The sequence below is a fragment of the Hoplias malabaricus genome, chromosome 18, assembly GCF_029633855.1.
Source record: "Hoplias malabaricus isolate fHopMal1 chromosome 18, fHopMal1.hap1, whole genome shotgun sequence".
Classification (NCBI taxonomy): domain Eukaryota; kingdom Metazoa; phylum Chordata; class Actinopteri; order Characiformes; family Erythrinidae; genus Hoplias; species Hoplias malabaricus.
The window spans coordinates 16,981,004-17,000,669 of record NC_089817.1 but is presented as its reverse complement, the minus strand read 5'-3'; the positions used below and the strand labels follow the sequence as shown (position 1 = coordinate 17,000,669).

At 40.0% G+C, this 19,666-nt stretch overlaps 1 protein-coding gene across 1 annotated transcript; it reads left to right on the top strand.

The window, feature by feature from the left end:
• The first annotated feature begins 3,669 nt into the window (after window positions 1-3,669).
• On the top strand, window positions 3,670-17,971 carry fhdc3 (FH2 domain containing 3). The gene is made up of 12 exons (XM_066651136.1): window positions 3,670-3,787; window positions 5,521-6,062; window positions 7,465-7,526; window positions 12,418-12,517; window positions 12,879-12,964; window positions 13,255-13,355; window positions 14,113-14,183; window positions 14,321-14,428; window positions 14,529-14,599; window positions 14,692-14,809; window positions 15,448-15,612; window positions 15,981-17,971. Exons 2-12 carry the CDS (start codon window positions 5,595-5,597, stop codon window positions 17,757-17,759), a joined length of 3,129 nt encoding a protein of 1,042 aa, XP_066507233.1. The 5' UTR covers window positions 3,670-3,787; window positions 5,521-5,594; the 3' UTR covers window positions 17,760-17,971.
• Window positions 17,972-19,666: the final 1,695 nt, after the last annotated feature.

The window sequence follows — 19,666 nt, the reverse complement described above, 5'->3', positions numbered from 1 at the left end:
CGGCCACTTTTTTTTGTTTTGCATGGCTTTTCCAACACCTTGAGTTATGTCTCCATGGAGTGTGTTCATTTGTTGTGTACACTTTTCCATGATGAACACTATTCTAAAGAGGGTAAAGCAGTGTGGTTAATGAGCAGGGGGTTATTTCTGTGTTTTAGAAATGGGCTCTGGTTGAATGTCATGCATTGGATTTGGTGACAAAGGACAATGCTCAGAACTTCTTTTTTTTCTGCTTTCTTTGGCATGATTTTCATATTTTTTTTTTTAATACACCTTGTATTTTTAGTTAGAAATGTTTGAGCGAATGTTTCTGTATGTCTTTATTTTCCTAGTCCTCAGACACTAGTGTGTGTGATTACTTAAGAGACAGAGAAACCTTTGCCTCTACCAACAAAGTCCCAAAGGAATCCTGAAATGAAGGACTGGTTTGTTATTGAGCATTATGTGCTAAAGTTATGAAAAATCAACCTGAATACACACATATTGTGGTGTATGATCTTGTGCTGAAGCTACAAAGCTGCACCGTCAGAAAAAAATTGTCTCTGTGGTGGTACCCTTAAGGGTATATTTTCTGTAACTTTAATTAGGGAACACAACTGTACCTTATTCTATTATAATTGTAGATTTCAATTTCTATTGATTTCATGTGCCTCATTTTATCTTCAGGACTTGGATTATATTGTTTTATTTTATTTTGTCCTTCGGTAGATGAGAATTGTATGTACCTTTAGGGAGCAAAACTACTACTGTTGTACCCTTTAAAGGTAAATTTACACTGTACCTTTAGTGACCAATAATATACCTGTAAGTTGTTTTCTTTATTGGTCGGAGCACCATCAGAGCAGAGAACTCAATACTCAATACTGGGTGGACTTCTAGTCCAGGCTTGGCATTGGGCGTGGTGACGTTACACTCCTGTCCAGCTGCTCCAGAGCATTCTGCTTCATTTCATGGATTCCTATGGAGAATATACAAGCTGTGTACACACATTTAAACATTTGAGTCCACAGTGCGGCTCCCTTAAAGTAGCTGAATTTACTAATGTGTGTCTATAAACTTTTGGACATGTGGTGAACCTCATTTGTAAAGTAAAAAAAAAACTTGACTAAAAACTCATCAAGCAAAAATACACACCAATCATGTCTTTGCTGACCAACTACATTTGAGATGAGGGGATGTTTTCATTACTTTTTTTTTTCTCCTTTAGTGCCTCTTAGGCCACAGTTGATTGAAGGATTAATGACGTAAAGACAAGCATACAATCAATATTTCAGGCTGATGTACGACAGTGTGTTATACGCAAGACAAGACAGAAACTGGACTTCCATGATGTTTGCCTTTTATTCCTAACTGACCAAACCTGCTAGAATAGGGCAGAGATGTTCTAGAGCCCTCAAAAAATAAATTTAAATTTTTGCAAAAAAACGCCAGCGTTGTCTCTGTAATTTTCCACTGATTTATGTTTCACTGAGTATTTTTAACCCAATGTTTTCACACTGAGTCAGTGCCCCTGGACCATCATACACTGAAGAGGTTGCATATTCATTGCTCCTCATTCATCAAAGCTGCATACTGTCAAATGTGATTGTAAAATGTGTGCAGTTTTCACCAACTCTTTTGATACTCTGTAATTTCATTTTTGGTATATCCCTACAGTCAAATCTAGTAATAGTAATTAGTTAAATAATCCAAATGACCAACATCATATATATAAATTATAATAAAAAGTTCAATCAAAATTCACAAACCCAATGACGGTTTAAGTTATGATTAATCCACAGAAGAAAAAAGAAAAGTTTTAAACAAAGATTCAAAGGACGACAGGGACAAACAGTTACAAAGAGAGGACGGAAGAGAATTCTAAAGTTTGGGGACAGCAGCCCTGAAAGATCTGCCAACCAAAACAGAAAGTCTAGTTGAAGGAACAGTAAGAAGACTGGAGTTAGAGGATCTGAGGATGTGTGAGGGATGATACGGAGAAATGAAATCAGAGAGATAAACAGGTAGCAGACCACGAAGGCCTTGAATGTTAGAAGAAGAAATTTGAACTTAATCCTAGCCTTAACGGGAAGTCAGTAGAGTTGCCTAAGGACAGGAATGAAATGAGCTGTACATTTGGTGGAAGTCAGAACTCTGGCTGCTGAGTTTTGGATGTACTGAAGATGATTAATCAATTTAACAGGAAGACTGTAGAAAAGTGAGTTACTGTAACGAATATGGGAAAAAATAAAAGCATTCATTAACATTGAAGCATCACTGTAACTAAGCATAGGGCGTAAACGTGCAATGTTACTCAGATGGTAAAATGCAGTTTTGGTGATTGACTAAACATGGAGCTGAAATGTAGGTGCTGAGTCGAGGATAAACCCAGGGTTTTTTACAACAGGAGCTGGCTTGATAGCAACACCATCAATATCAACCATAAAATATGGCATACAACGGTGTAGAAGAAAGAGAAGATTTACTTCCAACAAGTTAAACTTCAGTTTTCTCAGTGTTAAGTTTTAAATAGTTATTGTGTAGCCCAAAGATGTACTCTGATAAACTCATGCTACATTTACTCCATTTTCATGCTATATTTCCTCCACATCAATTCCCCCACATCAACCCATAAACTGTGAACTTAAACAACTTTATTTGTGATCTGTGTAAATCTGAATACGGGGTAAAACCAGTCATTCAGCTTTTGTCCTGCGTCTTACGTAGACATAAGTAGACATTTCTTCTGTGTCTCTCCAATCACATCTCCAGCCTCGCAAAGTGAGATTCAATCAAGCTAGACGTGCGTAGAAATATAAGTGTAGTGATTGAATAACATGAAATGAAGAACAATAAAGAGAACCAAGCAAAAACCTGTGTTTCTGCTCTTCGGGCCTTAGTGCTAGGTGTTTTGCGCTTGGTTTACACAGATTCTCGTTCTCAGCATTAACTGAAACCAATCGTTCTGAACAAGGCTCTTTAGGCAGGGTAAGAAATTAGCTGTGGTGTTTGATCCTTATGGTATTTTGAACAAAACAGGCTACAGACGTTCAATTAAGACCCCAGAGTATTGTGTTGTGGAAAAAATTAAATATCCCATTTAAAGACACAACATGCTTTTATTTTATTCATTAAAATATTTAAACAAATATATTTATATATTTATATTATATACTAAATAGTCCACATTAATTTGAAAACTTTAAATTTTAGTAACAAATACCTCTGAATGAGGAAAGTACCCCAGATCAACAGCAATAGTTCTGTTCATATGTGCAGAAAAATGTTGCTTTTCATGTGCTGTGTTTTTATTATGATTTGTTAGCCAGTTTATAACATTTAGCTGGCTGGGACAGGCCTTGAGAAGATGAGTGGCTGTGTGAGAGAAGGGGGTGGGGTCAGCCTTACCGCCCATGGTGAGTGGCTGTGAGCGGAGGGGGAGGTACCAGTGTGAGTACAGGTGAGTGGCCATATCTGAGAAGGGGACGGGGTCAGTCTACTGCCGGTGAGTGGCTGTGCGTGGAGGGGGGGGGGGCGTGACCAGGCTGAGTGGATATGAGTGGCATTGTGAGAAAGATTGAGCAAGGTCAGTTGCTTGTGTGTGGCTGTGTGAGATAAGGGGGCGGGGCCAGGCTGAGTGCAGGTGAGTGGCGGTGTCAGAGGTGAGGGCGGGGCTAGGAGTTTAGATTAAAGCGCCTTCTCTGGGAATGATGGCGTTTATCAGCTGTGACGACTGAATGTGCTGCTGAATATCATTCAAAAGGTTTCACCTTTGTCCCTCTGACAGCTTTTGGGTTTTCCAGTGCAGGTTTGTGTTCTTTCGTTTAATATTTAGCTCAGTTTTTTCCGTTATTTGATAGTGTGCTGATGACTCTCTAATATCCCCTTTTTCGCTATGCAGTGTATTAAACTGTAGCATATGGATATTAAATATATGTTTATAGTGATACTTATGTCTAAAATAAATGTTTTCAGTCATAGGCCTCACGGCTGTCTGTAAAGCTTGAGGTGCTATTAATGTGTAAATCACCACGTTTTCTCGACCTAAGTGCACTACAGAGTAAGGGAGTAGGGCGCCATTAGAGGTCCAGCTGATGTTAGCGTCGTGTCCCTCTTTGACCTGAGGTAAAGCTGTGTTTGAACTGCCCTCTTGACTGAAAACTAAACGTTTTGAAGTCTCTGGTCTGTTTAGTTTTATCGCCAGTAATGTCGACTAGGTCTTAAATTTCTTTCGTCAAGTTTTGTTAAATTTTTAAATTAATTTAAAGTGAAACGGATTAAGCTTTCATTTACAGAAAATATGATTTTCATTCAAGGCCACAGTTGCTGTTTCTTTTTTAAATGTAACATATGAGGTATGCTGCCTGTTTTAAAGCTATGCAAATGTTGTACTTTGTTTTTTATTCCTTCAGTCTGTTAGCCAATGGAAGGAAATAAATAGAATGTTGGCCCTGTAGTCCTAATTAACATGTTCAATGTAGTGGAAAACAAATGTTTTTTTTTTGTTTTTTCATTTAGTTTACTTTTTATATTGTATCAGTTCCAATTTATAATGGCTACACTTTATATTTCTTCAGTTTTAGAATTGACTGTAGCCCATCTGCTCCTCCAGGTTCAGTGTCCTTGCTGATTCCCTCATACTAGTGCTCACTAGTGGTACTGTGAGGATCCTGACCATTGAGGGGCAGGGTGAAAGGGGCCTAACAACGCTTGCAGAACAATAGATTGAATAAAGTCTGTAATTGTACTACTGCAGAGTTCACCAGACTTATTTATTTATTAAAAAAGTATAGCAGCCCACTTGAGGTCCATGGCCAAATGCTTGAGAAACCTAGCCAAATAGGTTATATGCCCATGGTGTTGGTTGGCTTACTGTAGCTTTCAGGGATACCAATTATGTAAAGCAGTCCCAGTTAAATGTAAATGGTTTATGTAACACACAGCTGTAAAAGTGATCCTTGCACAAGTGTGAGGCCTGCAGAAAGCTATCTGGCCTTTGTGGTCTGTTCCCACCAGTATCACTTTCAAACACTTACCTGTTCAGTCATCCTTTTATCAGCAGAAATATTTGTTTGCTGTGAACTGTGGACTGTTGGTGTGTGGATGTAATGTGTTAGCTGATGTTAGGGACCAGTGCTTAGAGGTTGGTATAAGGGACTATTTTTCAGTTTTTCTTTTCTAAAGTTTGTGTATAACTAAGCCTATGTATATGAAACTCAGAAGACATGTGATCACTGGATTTATATTGGATAGTTATAGTCATTAATGTAAGTGCGTTGTACAAGACTTGATTGTATACGGATATTGCAGATGTTTAAAATGCACAAACACATTGCAACCCCTGGTTCCTGTCGACACAACTTTTCTACAATGCACCATTTGTTATCATACCACTTCAGTCTTTACAGTTTGACAATTGAGTCATACAGACATTTTGAATATTGTGTTTCCCTCTTTAAGTCATAAATGTTTAGGCATAATCTTCTGTCATTTTTATGGGAGTCACACTTACATTTCTCTCTACTCTCACTCTTACATCAGTGCTTCTGGATCTTTCTACTCTCCAAGTTGGATCTACAGCCCTTTGGACGTCAATCACATTTATTTTTTTGCTAATGGATGGCTTGGCAGTGAAAGCTTCTCTACAGCTATCCACACATCCTCTTGATCCATCTCCTCAATTCACAAAGGATGCCTCCTCCATCAGACTTTCACCTCCACCTCCAACTCTCCATGCCCCTGCGCCACCACCCCCAGCCCCTGCTCCCCTTCCACCTCCACCCCCTCCACTGCCTCCCCCACCGCCTCCCCCACCCCCCACTTCAGGGAGCAACCCGTTCTCTCGCAGTGTCCGCAGACGCTCCAAGATACGCAACTTCAACTGGGACACCATCCCTCAGCATAGTGTCATTGGCAAACGCAATGTGTGGACGTCCCAAAGGAGGCTGGAGGATTTCCCACTGGACACGGAGCGCATCGAAGAGTTGTTCAGCCACAATGAGCAGCAGCGAGCTCCTCGCAGGGGTGGGACAGTCCAAAAGAATATTTGGGGTCTCCAATCTGTCAATCAGGAAACAGAGAGGGTATGTATTGTGCATTGTCACTGTTTCTCAAGCAGGCGAGGCTCACTGAATATGAACGTGGCAGGTGTACAATCATAAGGGTGTTTCATGGCCATTGTGTTATGAACCATGGATTTGCAAAATGTTATGATATGTGGGACCACCAGTCTTTAGCGTTACCCTAACAGTGCAACGTCTAATAGTCTTTAGTAGGGAGTGTGCCCCTTTCCTTCACTAGCGGCCAGTGCTGTTCTGTTAAGGCTTTACACTATGTTGGGACATTTCTTTAATGCTTTAATTGCGTTCCTGTGTAAGTGGAGTGAAGTGGTCAGGATTTACAGTTCTGGATCAAAAAAACACCATACAGATTGTATTTAATGATGCTCAGTCATTCCAGAGAACACAGCCCAATACTGTGGTGCATCCAGGGATGTAAGCTTTTAAGCATATTTTAAAAAATAATTAAATAAATAAATTTTAAAAATTAAGGCATGGTGTATATACATTTTTTCTTCTGCATTTGTCTATATATATAATATGCAATATAATTTTTTTCTCATAAATATTTCACCCATAAAACTGAATGATCTGATTTACCAGGTCTCTTCCAATTGGCTGATTTATTTATTTTTAAAAGCAAGCACTTGTCTTTAATTGTGGATGTCTGCATTGATCTCACTGTCCAAAGAAAGAGGCATCTGCATTTTTGTACATTTTTAATTTACTACATCGGTTGAACACAGCAGCTGTCCTTCACATTGTGTGAAAATGTCATGAGGAATGGACCAATAAATATCCTCCAAAATGACTAGGAAGTTTTTTGGGTTTTTTTCTAAATAACTTAAGAACTACAGAGGAAAATCTGGCAACCTCAGGCATATTTTGAATAGGCTCCAAATACACCCCAGATGTTCAATATTTTGTGACACCTTTTTCAAACAGATATTACTGCTGCCTTTTGTGGGCCCATTGCTGACACAGTATCTAAACTGTTCAACTATTTTAATCTCCATAGAAAAGAATTGTCAATACAATGGTGCTCTTGAACTCTGAAACTGCTGCACATGAGCCTAAGGTCAACATACACAATTCCAAGTGTTGGCTAGAGGGGTTTAAAGCCCCAGTATTGGGCTGTTTGGCTGGGTATCTGAATTTCCTGGATGTGGGAGCATCCGCATCCAATAATTTGGGATGCGTTGGAGTGGTGTATGTAATACAGAACTAATAATCTACCTTGACCTCACTGATTTTGTGGCAATCAATTCCTTACAACACTTTACCACTGAGCATGTGCCTTGACTGGGAAAATATAGTAAGCAAAAAAAGTAAGTATTTGGCTCTAAAAGCCACTGTGTAATATTTATTTATCATTCAAAGTAAACTACAGCTATTTTTATTTTATCTTACTCTCCATCTCTGTCAGGTCTCAATCGTCAACTCGAAGAAAAGTATGAATATTGGGATTTTCCTGAAGCAGTTTAAAAGGTGAGTTTTTGAAAAGAAGTAACACGCTTACTTTCTAGCCATTAGCTGAGCAAGGTTGGGGTGATGAGGGCTGTAGGCTTAGTGGCATACCTGATCTCTGGTGTGGTCTCTCTGTTAACACAAGAATTATCTGATAACTGCTGATGTTTAATAATAAGACCAATAAATAGATGTGTTTTGGGTTTTTTTTTTTTTTCTTTGTCTTCAAGATAAGTGTTCTTGATGTACTGAAACATTTCTTAAAGCCCTGAACTACAAATATATGGAATGTAGAAGATAGATATTTTAGGGTTAATGTTAGAGTATTCCCTTGAAGGAAGTGGGGTTAAGGAAGAGGATTGCATGGCTATGGACAATGGAACAGCTTTGACTGTGAGAAAGAAGATTAACAGAGGTAACAGTGGTGGTAGGAAATGGAAGGAGGTTGTATGTTTGTCTGATTAGATGGGAAAAGGTGATGTCAGTAAGAGAACTGGGGATTCATGAAGGAAAGAGAACGTAGTTGGAAAAGGGAGTACAGGGAACAGCATTGAACAATACTTGTTACGAGGTTGGTCGAATCAGTCAGCCGAAGTTCAGCAACAGGTTACTCGCCAGAGTTCACAGGATATCAGCACTTCTGCTACTACTGAGGAGAACTCCAGCACAAATGTACAGATCTTGATGTTTTTGTGGAGGCTGATGGTTGTTGTTTGGAAGAAAGGGATCATTCCAAAAGAGTGGAGAAGAGCAGGTGGTATTCTTATCCCTAAAGAGAAAGATGATGTGAGTATAGAACAGTTTTGGCCCATAAGTCTTCTGAATGTGGAGAGTAAGTCTTTAGTGTAATAGTACGGAGATTTGCTGCTTATTTGAAAATAAACAAATTAATTGATACATCAGTACAAAAAGGCAGTGGCTTCTGGTTTTGCAGGATGTTTGGAACAGAGCAGCATGATCTAGTATCAGATTCAGACAGCTAAGAAAGGAACTAGGGATTTTGACATGTTGTTTTCCTAGAGTTAGCTAATGCATTTGGATTCTTCCAGGTGCCAGATAATTTTACTAGGCTGGTTAAAGCATACTTTGAGGATGTTCAGTTTTGCTTTAGTACAGGGGTATTTGTTACATCATGGCAGTGATTAGAAATGGGTATAATACCTGGATGTACGATTTCACCATTAGTGTTTACAATGGCAATGGAAGTAGTAATTAGGGTCTCTAGGTGGGGAAATGTTGCATGACAGTACTTGGCTTTCCCCCCCAATCAGGGCTTACATGGATGATATGACAATGCTAATGTCATATGACAATGCTAATGTTTTTGAGAGAGTGCACAGGCTACAAATATTGGTAGATGGGGTGAAGCACGAGATTGGAAATTGTTGGTGGATGTAGGAAAAAAGCTGCATTGTGTTAACTACACTGAGGCCAGGCATGATGTTCTACTCTGGAAATAAATGAGTGTATTTCATGGAGTTAACTGTTCCATTTGAGGATGCAGTAGATGAAGCATTTGAAAGGAAGAAGCTGAAATATGCAGACTTGACAGCTGAGGTAAGGAACGTGGGTGGCAGGCACATGTAAGACTTGTGGAGCTAGGTGTTAGAGGATTTGTAGCCAAATCGACCACATCTCTGCTTGCACAGTTTTGCATCGGGTGCCGGAAACAAAGGCCGGCTGTAAAGGAGTTATCAGAAACAGCTGAAAGGTCTAGTCCAGAGGGGCTTGCTCTAAGACTGTAAGGGAAGCTCAGCTTCCCCTAAAATGTCAAAAAATAGTGATCAAATATATCCTGTTGTGTGTACATGTCATTGAATAAATATGCACTACAACGCGCTCAACTTTTGTTCAGAATCAGCTTCTTATCACTGGTAACGACGCGGCTTTCCTCTTAATGGTTCCCGCAGCTTCACAGTGTGGACGCTAAGCGTCCACAGAGTTCAATTACGAAGCAGCGAAGTGCAGCGAAACCAGACGAGTCATTGGATAAATGCTGGGCTTTGTCCCGCCCATCGGACACTCAGCGTCTCTGGGAGTCTATGGGGCACTGGGCTGGCCTCGGCTGGCCTGGACACTCAGCTTCTGCATGATGATTAGATGATCTGTCTGAGGCTGAATCCCTTTTTGATTGACAGCGAAATGAGCGAATCAGCGATAATTTGGTGTAAAGATCCGTGGGAGTGTTACATTTTCATTCTGTTTTGAGTTGAACTGGAGACTTTCTTAAACCTCTTAGCAGCATTTTCTTTGTTAAAAACGACTAGTGACAAATCGAGATTCTATTTCTGGTGGGTTTTTTGTAGCTGCTTGTGTTTGGAGACTGACTTCTATTGCAGTTTCTGTCCAGCGGGTGCTGCTGAGCCCCTCCACCGTCACAAAGCACTCACAGGCGGACACACTTCACATGGGCCAAGGCCGTTTAAGCAGCCTAGCTCTGCTGGCCATTGAGAGGACACTAGTCAAGTCCCTGGAAAAGACACCTTGTTGGTACGACAGGGTCACAGATCATTTTCTTGAAAAGTAACCGAAGGTAGAATTTACGTATAAATAAACCAACACATTTTATGATGTAGGCCGAAATTGAGCTTCCCCTCCTTGAAAGACCAGCATCTGCCACTGGTCTAGTCACAGATTTCTCGGGATTGTTGATGTAGCATATAAAGTTCACATGGAACTGGTGGCAGAGAGCTTGCATTAATGGTGCCAGTGGGGCTAGGTACAGCCTTGGTCACCAGGGAGGCCAGTGTGGATTTACAGTTGTTGATGGTAAAGGGCGAGGTAGGACTATAAACCTGGCTTGGAGGGGGTGGGTCTGGGATGCCAGACTTCACTGTTGAGCCTTCTTGGGGTGTTGTGGGATTAATTCAGCGAAACACCAATGAGACGAGGTGCGCCCGCCCTCTCCGTTCCTCAAAGGAGCGCCTACTAACACGACCAACCCTCCGTACAGGTCAGTTGAGGCTATTCTCATCTCTGGTACCACGCTGGTGGAACGAGCTTCCAAGCACTATCAGAGCAACAGAAACCCTCTCTGCATTCAAGAAATCATTGAAAACCCAGCTCTTCCGAGAGTATCTTTTGCACTGAATGTCTTTCTTAATAATGCACTTATTACTTCCTGGAATACTGCACTTAATGTAAGGTATTTTGCATAATTTGTGCTGTAGTTCGAATGTTAGCTCCTCTTTTGTAAGTCGCTTTGGATAAAAGCGTCTGCCAAATGCATAAATGTAAATGTAAATGCCTGATGAACCCTGTGAGGAGCATGTGATACAGTGGCTAGTTTAAGTACTCATGGGCTGGGTTCAATGAGTAACCTCAGTTGTTAAGGATGGCCAGTTGTTGATCGGATCATAAATGGCCTCAGCTTCCTTAGTGATGTGGTGTAGGATTCAACAAGAATTTTGGTGGCTGCAAGTTGGAAGCGTGTGGTGGGCCCTATGTGATGCTCTAATGGATTGGCAAAGGTTATTTTACATTTTATGTTGTGTATGATTTATTGTAGATTTCATACGCCCCACTTCATCTCCAGGACTTTGTGTTCTTTTATTTTACACAGTTCTGTAATGAAAGGACTACTACTGTTGTAGCTTTTTAATAATGTATGTTTGTCCTACCTTGAGTGTAGATCTGGTGCACACTTTTTCAGTTTCTAGATAGCCACATTTTGGATTATATTTGCAATTCATTTTTGTAAAATAAGATCTTCTTCCGGTGTCCGCATGGGTTTCCTCCCACAATTTAAAAACACACGTTGGTAGGTGGATTGGTGACTCAGTGTCCGTAGGTGTGTGTTTTCCTGTAAAGGACTGGCGCCCCCTACAGCATGTATTCCTGCCTTCCGCCCAGTGATTCCAGGTTGGCTCTGGACCCACCACAACCCTGAACTGGATAAGTGGTTACAGACAATGAATGAATTTGTTAAATATACTGTAGCGACCCTGCAATAATGTTCTGTGTTATGGACTGTGTGAAATGCAGGGGTTTAAGGTACGCATGTGATTGGTGGATAAGAGAAGTGGTCAGATTGTGTATGTGTGGGTGAGCGAGTGGAGGTAGAGTTTAGTTTTTGAGCAGCTTAGTGATGTAGCAGCCTTTTTTTGTTTTGTCCTTCTTGAATGTACTTTATGTATATATGTATTAGGTTATTATTTTCTTATTATTCTTTTTTTCCCTCTTCTGTTGACCCAAAACATTTGAGTGATCAGATAGCATTTCTCTCTTCTGAAAAGTGGAATTCACATGTGGAGCACAACATACTCTATGGTAAACTCCATTTTAAAACCATTCCAAATATATCTCATTGCAAACATTACATTTGTACCATGTATCATGCTGTTAGTCTTCAGTATGAACATGGAAGTAGCTGTTTTTATTTTAAATTCCCAAGAAAGCAATCGTCAAGGACTTCTAAAGAAGCATTTAGTGTGTTCTGTTAAGTCAACTGGGTCATTATCAAGATTGTTGTATGTGATCACTTTCCCATAATGTCATCTTGCTACATTGTGCTCAGCGCTGCAGAAACTGTGCCATAACCTCCCTCCCCTTCCCCACTGATTTCAGTACAGTGCTGTAAGAACTTCTCAAATATGTCATTATGAAATTCAAACTTGTAGAATGTTTCATGCTGTTAGTCAATCTGCTTTTACAAGCATCAGAATGAAAGAAAAATTAGCTGCTTTTTATATCTCAAGAATTGGAATTTAAGGAATTGTCAAGGAAGGAATGGCCTTAAACCTTCAGTGGTTTCTTTGCTTAAACAAACATGATTCAACTCTTCAGTTAATTACCAGGCTTTGTAGGAGAGTTTGTTGAACTGGAACTGAACAAACTGAACACTTCTAACTTCATTCCAAAGCTGTGAGGGTGGAGTCTTGTGGTTATGTTCGTGCTTTGGTTCCTCCTGCAGGCCGTTGCGAGACATCATTCAGGATATAAGGCAGGGAAACATGCGCTTTGCTGCTGGAAGACTGAAAGAGCTGTGCAAGCTGCTACCTGATGATTTGGAGGTGTGAACAGGAGCTCTGAATGGTTATCCTTTTCTTAAATATCCTATGTTAAGAAGGTTTTATGCACTTATTTACTAATTTGGAATTATGTAAATGCTTTTAGCACCTTATTGAAAATGAATTGTTTGTTTAATGACTGATATGACCAATATTATTGCTAGATTGTGAATAAGCCCAACTGTAATTAAAGAAGTGTTTTTATTTATTTATTTTTATATATATATATATATATATATATATATATATATATATATATATATATATATATATATATATATATATATATATATATATATATATATATATATATATATATATATATATATATATATATATATATATAATTCTTCCTCCCCCCCAGTTGATGAAGCTAACATCCTTCAGTGGTAATGTGTCCGAACTGGCAGAGGCTGACCGCTTTCTGTTGATGCTGAGCAGAATTCCAGGGTGAGTCTCCCAGCTCTGAAGTCTGCAATGAGCCCTGGATCTGAAGATTCATTTTTAAAACCAGTGAAAACAGCATATGGTCTGCTGATCTATCCTCTCCTCCTGTCTGTCAGTTATGTATTTATCTCATTGATTCTCAACCTACTTCTAAAATAGCCCTGTCCTTAATTTTTTGTTTCATTGATGATTTAAATATAACACACTTTTTTAAAGTGAGGTGCTAAAGAGGCACTATACAAAATATACAATATATTGGTGCATCAATGACACAATGTCCTTTTCCCCCCCAGATATGAAGAACGAATTAAGAGTCTCCTGCTCAGGGAAGAGTTCAGCCCCTTCATAGAGGAGGCAAAACACTCAATTGCTGTCATAACAGCAGCAGCTAATGGTACCTTTCCAGAGTCCACATTCTTGTCTCCTACTACTTTAGTTACCAGATTGCCAAATTGGCTAGCATCATGATGAGTGATCAGGGTGGAGGAGGGGTGCTACTTACTGTGATTCTCTTCAATGTCTGGTGTGTGGGTTTTTTATTTATTTATTTATTCTCTCCCCCCCCCCCCCCTCTTCTTGTTCCCCTTTTGATTCTGAAGCTGAATCTCTTTGGGCTTTCTGCAGGAAGGTTTCGACTCTCAAGTCTAAACCAAGCCTTTTCAGTGTGTTTTAAATACTGAGCAGCTACATGTTTGATTATGTTTAAGTAGTGTAGTTGGTTTTAAAATTACACACACACCCCTTTACAAACCAAGTTAATCTACTCAGTTTTTGATATGTTCACCGGATGCAAAGCAATGAAGCTAGCTTGTAACTCACTCACACATCTCCAAAAAGGATGATGTTTGTTGAATAACATCAGTGGTACTGTGTCCTTGTTCATATGTGGAAATTCTGGTTCATGTAGTCTGTTACTATTTATCAAGTGTTTATTTAAAAAATGTGAAACACATTCATGTGTATTGTGGAAAGGCCACAATATAATTATCTCGAATATTATATCCCAATTCTGCCCAAACCTAATACAAAATATTTTAATATACTGTCTGCATATGGATGTGTAGAAGAATTAACCCTAATTGTGGCCATGGTTGACCTTTAGTTGGAATCATTCTTTCAAACAATCATTTTACATTTTCTTATTCTTCCAGAGCTGCTCGCATGTGATGATCTTCATTCTATAATTCGGCTGGTGCTAAAAGCTGGAAACTACATGAACGCTGTGAGTGTGGGTCCTAAGATTACTTAATAGTAATCCTACTCTATTGCTCCTCTGAAATCTGTCAAGTTTCAGTTTTTAAAGCTTCTGGTCAGTTCTTAATCTCAGAACTTTTAAAATGTTCATGTTCATTTGTGTAGGATGGTTATGCTGGTCATGCTATAGGCTTCAGGATGACTTCTCTGCTGAGGCTAGTGGACACCAAAGCTAACAAACCAGGAATGAACCTAATGCATTACGTGGCTATGGTAAGATTGTTGTTTGTTTATTTATTTAAAATATGGGTTCAAGTTTCACTCTGTTTGAATCTTTTACGTGCCATTCTGTGTCACCTTCTTTCAACCACAGCAAGCTCAGAAGATAGATAGTGCCTTACTAAGCTTTCCAGAACAACTCGCTCACATTAGAGAAGCTTCAAGGTAACCTCTGGTTGGTTTAGTTTCTCTAATACCGCTTTTACAAAAATCTGAAACGTGCTGCAGTCTCCACACATTTTGTGCATCTTTTTCAGGATACAGAAACAGGAAGTGGAGACAGAGTTTCAAAAAGAAAAGGAGAAATTAAAAAAAGCAAAGGACTACACCAGTAAACAGCCTGAACTACAATGCCAAATGGAGGAATTTCTGCAGGTGAGACTGTCATTCAGACTGTTGTCTGCAGTTAGTTTCTACTTCTATTTGGATTAAATATTGGAACATTGCTATGAGGATTTAATGCCACTCATTTGTGATAAATGATTATGAAATAGAAGATGTAGTTAACTTATGATTGCTTTTCCAACTGCATGGAACCTACACAACTGGCCCAATCTGGACCCTGGAACCAGGTACTTTTAGTCCCTGCTCCCGTCGGGTTCCAACAGTGCAGAGTAGGCACTTAATCATGATGTGTAAACCTACAGAGCGCTGATTGGCCAGAGAGACATGTCAATCACCACTAAATGCAGAGCTCATTCAAATCCAGCACAAACTGCCGCATGTACAATGTCTTTAGTTATGGATACAGCAGCTTTCACATTTAATTTGATCAGACTCAAAATGGCAGCTCGTAACATTAACTCAAGGTGTTTTGAAGAGGTTTATATGCTGCAGCGAAAGTCAAACATGCAACAAGGAAAACTGAAAACCGACAAGCTTTAAGTGAGTCGAGTAGAGTCAGACCTATGCAGTGGAAAAGCACTATTGGGCATTACACACATTTAACAAATGCAATACTCGAAATGAAATCAGAAGTGAATACATGATGGCATTATTTGTACTTTGTGCAGATGGCTGAAACTCAGCTTGCAGACATAGAGGCAGCTCTTCAGAAGCTGGATTCAGTCAGTCACACAGTGGCTGAATATTTCTGTGAAGATCCTGCCACATTTAAACTAGAAGAATGCTGTTCCATATTCCATACCTTCTGTGAGAAGTTCGAGAAAGCTGTGCAGGTGAGATCTGTCTGTACATAAACCACCTATTGTGTCATATAACTATTAAATTATTAATGGATATGTTGGAAAATTCTGGGGTTCTCTTATGTGTCCATAAGCAGCCTTAATTCCATAATATACTTCTCACATTAACCAAATTTATTTATTATTACAAAAATAAAATAATAAAATAAGCCAACATAAAATAGCTAGAATAGTTTGTAATAAGAATGTGAGAATAGTTTTGTTACAACATTAAACATTGAATACTTTTAAAAAGGGTATTTATTCTAGGCTAAGGCTTGATCCGGCCTGCAAAACCAGCCAAATGCACCTTACTTAAAATTCATATTTGCAATTGACCTCCACTTGTGTGTTCTGAGCAGGAGAACGGTGAGCGGGAGGCTGCTGAGAAGCGACGCCGGCAGGTGAGGGAGAGAGAGGCTCTCATTAGGGCGGCCAAGCGCCGCTCACTTCCAACCTACTCCAGGGAAGAGTGTGAAGCTGATGTTTCAGCCCTACAGTCTGTTTTGACCAGCTTCCTCTCAGATCGTCCAGCACGCAGGAGACAAAACCTGACAGAACTGACCAGCAGCCAGAACTCTCTGGCAGAGACCTCACAGATAGCTTTAGACAGCCCTGCCAAAGCACATAAAAAGGATTCTGGTAGTTCAGTTAGTGAAGAACTTCCAGAACCTGACCTGAGCTTGCAAAATAAAGAGGACACGCAGGGTGTGTTAGAAAATCAACAGACATCAACTGACCACAATGGAGAGCTGTGCATAGAAGACAAACAGACACCAGCTGGTAAAAAGCAAAGTTCATACATTGACGATAATCTCAAGACATCAACGGACCAAAAAAGACGCCTGTGCACAGACGACAATCAGCAGACACCAGTTGGTCAAAAGAAGGGGTCGTGCATTGACAACAGTTTCCTGACGTCTACTGACCGAAAAGGACGGCTGTGCGTAGACGACAATCAGCAGACACCAGTTCGTCAAAAGGGCTCATGCATTGACAACAGTTTCCTGACGTCTACTGACCGAAAAGGACGTCTGTGCGTAGACGACAATCAGCAGACACCAGTTCGTCATAAGGGCTCATGCATTGACAGCAGTTTCCTGACGTCTACTGACCGAAAAGGACGTCTGTGCGTAGACGACAATCAGCAGACACCAGTTCGTCAAAAGGGCTCATGCATTGACAACAGTTTCCTGACGTCTACTGACCGAAAAGGACGGCTGTGCGTAGACGACAATCAGCAGACACCAGTTCGTCAAAAGGGCTCATGCATTGACAACAGTTTCCTGACGTCTACTGACCGAAAAGGACGGCTGTGCGTAGACGACAATCAGCAGACACCAGTTCGTCAAAAGGGCTCATGCATTGACAGCAGTTTCCTGACGTCTACTGACCGAAAAGGACGGCTGTGCGTAGACGACAATCAGCAGACGCCAGTGGGACAAAAAAGGACATGCGTTGACAATGCTTTGCAGACTCCATCTGGGCTAATGAGAGGGTCATGCATAGATGACAAGGTGACCCCTAAAAGCAGTAACTTCAAAGTAAGCCGGAGAAGGACTATGCTCATTAATCAGGATAGTTTTGTGTCTGAGGTGGAGAATAATACTAAAGACCAGAATGACCAAGAGAAGAAGCTGAAAGGGGTAGTCCCGTTGGACTTGCACAGTGGACTGGATTGCATGGGCTCTCCTTGGACAGTCCTCAGTCCACACGTGTCACCCAGAAACACACCCTGCCGCAGACACTCGTTCTCCCCTTTCTGCAGGGATGAGGAACTGGACGATGGCGTTTGGGCACTTCCGGACACACCTGTGCGAGGAAAGCCTCCTTTACTAGCACATACGTTTAGATCGTATGAGCACAGCGTGTCTACATCAGTGCTGACGGACAAAGGGTTAGGGTCATCTCATTTAACACACTGCCCATCTGGTGCCCTTTTAAGGTCCGCCTCTGTGGGCTCAGAAGCCCCAGACTCTGCCCCTTGTTTCCGTCTAGGGGTTCTCTTTCAGAGACGAAACCACCAAGAGACATCTTTCACTAAAAGGCAGGAGGCTTCCGCCCTGGCTACTTTCTTCAGGCGCTTTGGGGAACGAGGGAGGCCTGCTTCTGAAGGGGACTCCAACAATACAGGCTCTTAAATGCAATTTCACATTTATTTTTAACTCTTTTTACAATTTTATTTGTATGTCCTCACACATACCTCTGTTTCACAATGAACACACTCACCCAAGATAAATGTGAACTTATTTTGGGACGAGATCATGGTGTCATTAGTGAATCTTATTTGCAAAACTTGCATATTATTTATTATTGATGTTTTCTTATTTCTCATTTTCTGAGATTTTTATCTTCATGCCATTTTACATGTTTTATATAATAAAGTGTGGTTATCCACATTATCATATTTGAGTCATGTTTGTAATTCCATGTGCCCTATGAAAGAAATTTTGCTTTTCCACGTATGATGCAGACAATTTCCTGGAATACATAACCATGTTAATTGCACTAAACAATCACTGTGGACACTTTGTCCTCACTCACTCTTACACACACATTATTTATTTATTTATATATATATGATTAGTGCAGTAATTTTCCAGCATGTTCAAGCAAAGGTTGAAGGATCAACACTGGAAGGACTCTTGTCGTGGAGCAATGTCTGTTAATTTCAGAAGTATATTTTCAGTCAGACATAACTCCAGATTCACAGAGTTGATGCCTTTCCTTTAGAAAATATTATAAATGCGTTATCATCCTGAAAGATAACTTCATTAAGGCTGTTTTCTATCAGAGAAATGAGAAAGTGCCCATTGTTTTAATAAACAGTTGTTGAGGTAATGAGTGCCTTCCCAGACATGAGACTGGGACAATTTTCATAGTTAATAATAATGATGCACAATTTTTAGTGGAGGGAAAAAAAGACAATCACACACCTAAAATATAAGATAAATTTGAGAAAAATGAGAAACATAAAATGAGTTAAAACAAAGAGATAAATTTTAATCAAATGTCTTAAATGCATTCTAAAATATTTATTGTAAACACAAATCAGGTAAGATTTTATTTATTTTAATCCAAAACTCTTTTGGTGCCCAGGGCAGTTAATGTTCTCCAAGTGTGTTGAGCTGTCCAATGATATTTTGAGCATAAATTCCAAAAGAATCAGTTGCTATTCTGTGTGATTAGGGGAGACCTAGCAAGTAACCCTTAGAGTGTTAGTTGAATTTTTATGAAGCAGATCGGTTGTTAGATTTGTCTTTTGCTTTGGTTTGAAAAGAGCAGAGAACAGTATAAGACTTTACTCAGTGACTTTTATCCCAGACAGAACTGTGCTGATATATAACCCCATATTTCCACTGTTCATTCTTCCATCTATTATTCCTGTCTAACTTCCTCTCTGCCTTAGATGGATGGATTGGATGGAATCTGGGGCCGTTTACCCTGTAGTCTGGGAAACGGTGTTGTTTACTGCGCACTCTCATTTGGCCTCTGTCTCAGTGAAATTATACTCCCTTGGAAAAAAAGGCCTGTACACAGACTCTTCTTTCATGCAGAACCAGTGCCTGCCCAACTGCCCAACACAGCCACAGGCTGCTGCTATTCTTCTGAAGTGGTTGGATACACAGATAACACCATCCTGCTTTACATTTTTACTTCTGATAGAGACAGGACACATACTAGTTAAACATAACACTGCTAAATTGTGTTGTTATATTATTACTGATGTAAAAGTAATATTGCTTTTTTCTGATGGTCATAACTGCTGTGAAAAAATGACCATAGTTCTAGCAGAGACAGTGACAAATGCAGGATGGGAGTAAATCATACTTATTAAATACATATATATTATATTTCTGGTAGATAGAATAAGTGGCATTATCTTTTAATGCTCTGTGTGTTTGTATTTGTGTGTGTGTGTGTGAAAGAGAGAGAGAGAGAGTGTTTGGGGTGGAGAGAGACACTTGAGCTGGAACAGAGAGGAACGGACTTGAACTTCAGGATCATATGAGAGGGTGACTTAAAGGAGAAGGGCTCCCAGTGGCAC